The sequence below is a fragment of the Arvicola amphibius genome, chromosome 2 (assembly GCF_903992535.2).
Source record: "Arvicola amphibius chromosome 2, mArvAmp1.2, whole genome shotgun sequence".
Lineage (NCBI taxonomy): Eukaryota > Metazoa > Chordata > Mammalia > Rodentia > Cricetidae > Arvicola > Arvicola amphibius.
Genome location: NC_052048.2, coordinates 110,283,529 through 110,284,377, shown reverse-complemented (window position 1 = coordinate 110,284,377; position 849 = coordinate 110,283,529). Strand labels below are relative to the sequence as shown.

The 849-nt window shown below is 47.1% G+C and overlaps 1 protein-coding gene across 1 annotated transcript; it reads right to left on the bottom strand.

Moving 5' to 3' along the window:
* Positions 1-265: 265 nt before the first annotated feature.
* On the bottom strand, positions 266-436 carry LOC119808425 (40S ribosomal protein S29-like). The gene has a single exon (XM_038320945.1). The coding sequence runs from the start codon at positions 434-436 to the stop codon at positions 266-268; it is 171 nt and encodes a 56-aa protein (XP_038176873.1).
* Between the last annotated feature and the right edge of the window lie 413 nt (positions 437-849).

The window sequence follows — 849 nt, the reverse complement described above, 5'->3', positions numbered from 1 at the left end:
GGCCTGCCTTGATGGAGGCAGGCTAATGAAGGAGGGGACCTCCCACTGGCCTGGGTGCACTCAATTCCAGGTCCCGGGAGCCCAAACCAGCTCAGCTGTGGGATTTTGTGGCCCCAAAGACGGGAGGATGAGGCGGGGTAAGGGGTTCTGGGTGCAAGCTGGGAAAGGGCAGGAAGAGAGAGGCCACTTTTTTTATTCTTATGTACAAAGACTGGCATTGATCTGTTTCACTGGGTGGAGTCTTGAAGAATCCATTCAAGATCGCTTAGTCCAACTTAATGAAGCCAATGTCCTTTGCATACTGCCGGAAACACTGGCGACAGGTGTTCAACCCATATTTCTGGATCAGACTGTGGCGGTTTGAGCAGATGCAGCAGGAGCAAGATCCCTGGCTAAACTTCTGTGGGTGACTCCAGTAGAGCTCCTGGTGACCCATGTTGCGTCACTGACAGCCGATGAGCCAAAAGGCTAGCACATTTTCTTTATCCATTCTTTGGTTGAGGGGCACTTACATTGATTCCAAGTTGTGGCTTTTACAAATAATGCTGCTGTGAATACAGTTGAGGAAATGTCCTTGTGTTATGAGTGTGAATTTTTTGGGTATATTCCCAAGAGTGGTATTGCTGGGTCATGAGGTAGACTGATTTCCAATTTTCTCAGAAATCAACATGCTGCTTTTTAAAGTGGCTGTGCAAATTCACACCCCCACCAGCAATGGAGTGTTCCCTTTATTCCACATCCTCTCTAGCATCAGCTATCATCAGTGTTTATGATCTTAGCCATTCTGACAGGTGTAAGATGGTATCTGAGAGTCATTTTGATTTTCATTTCCCTGATAGCTAAGGATGT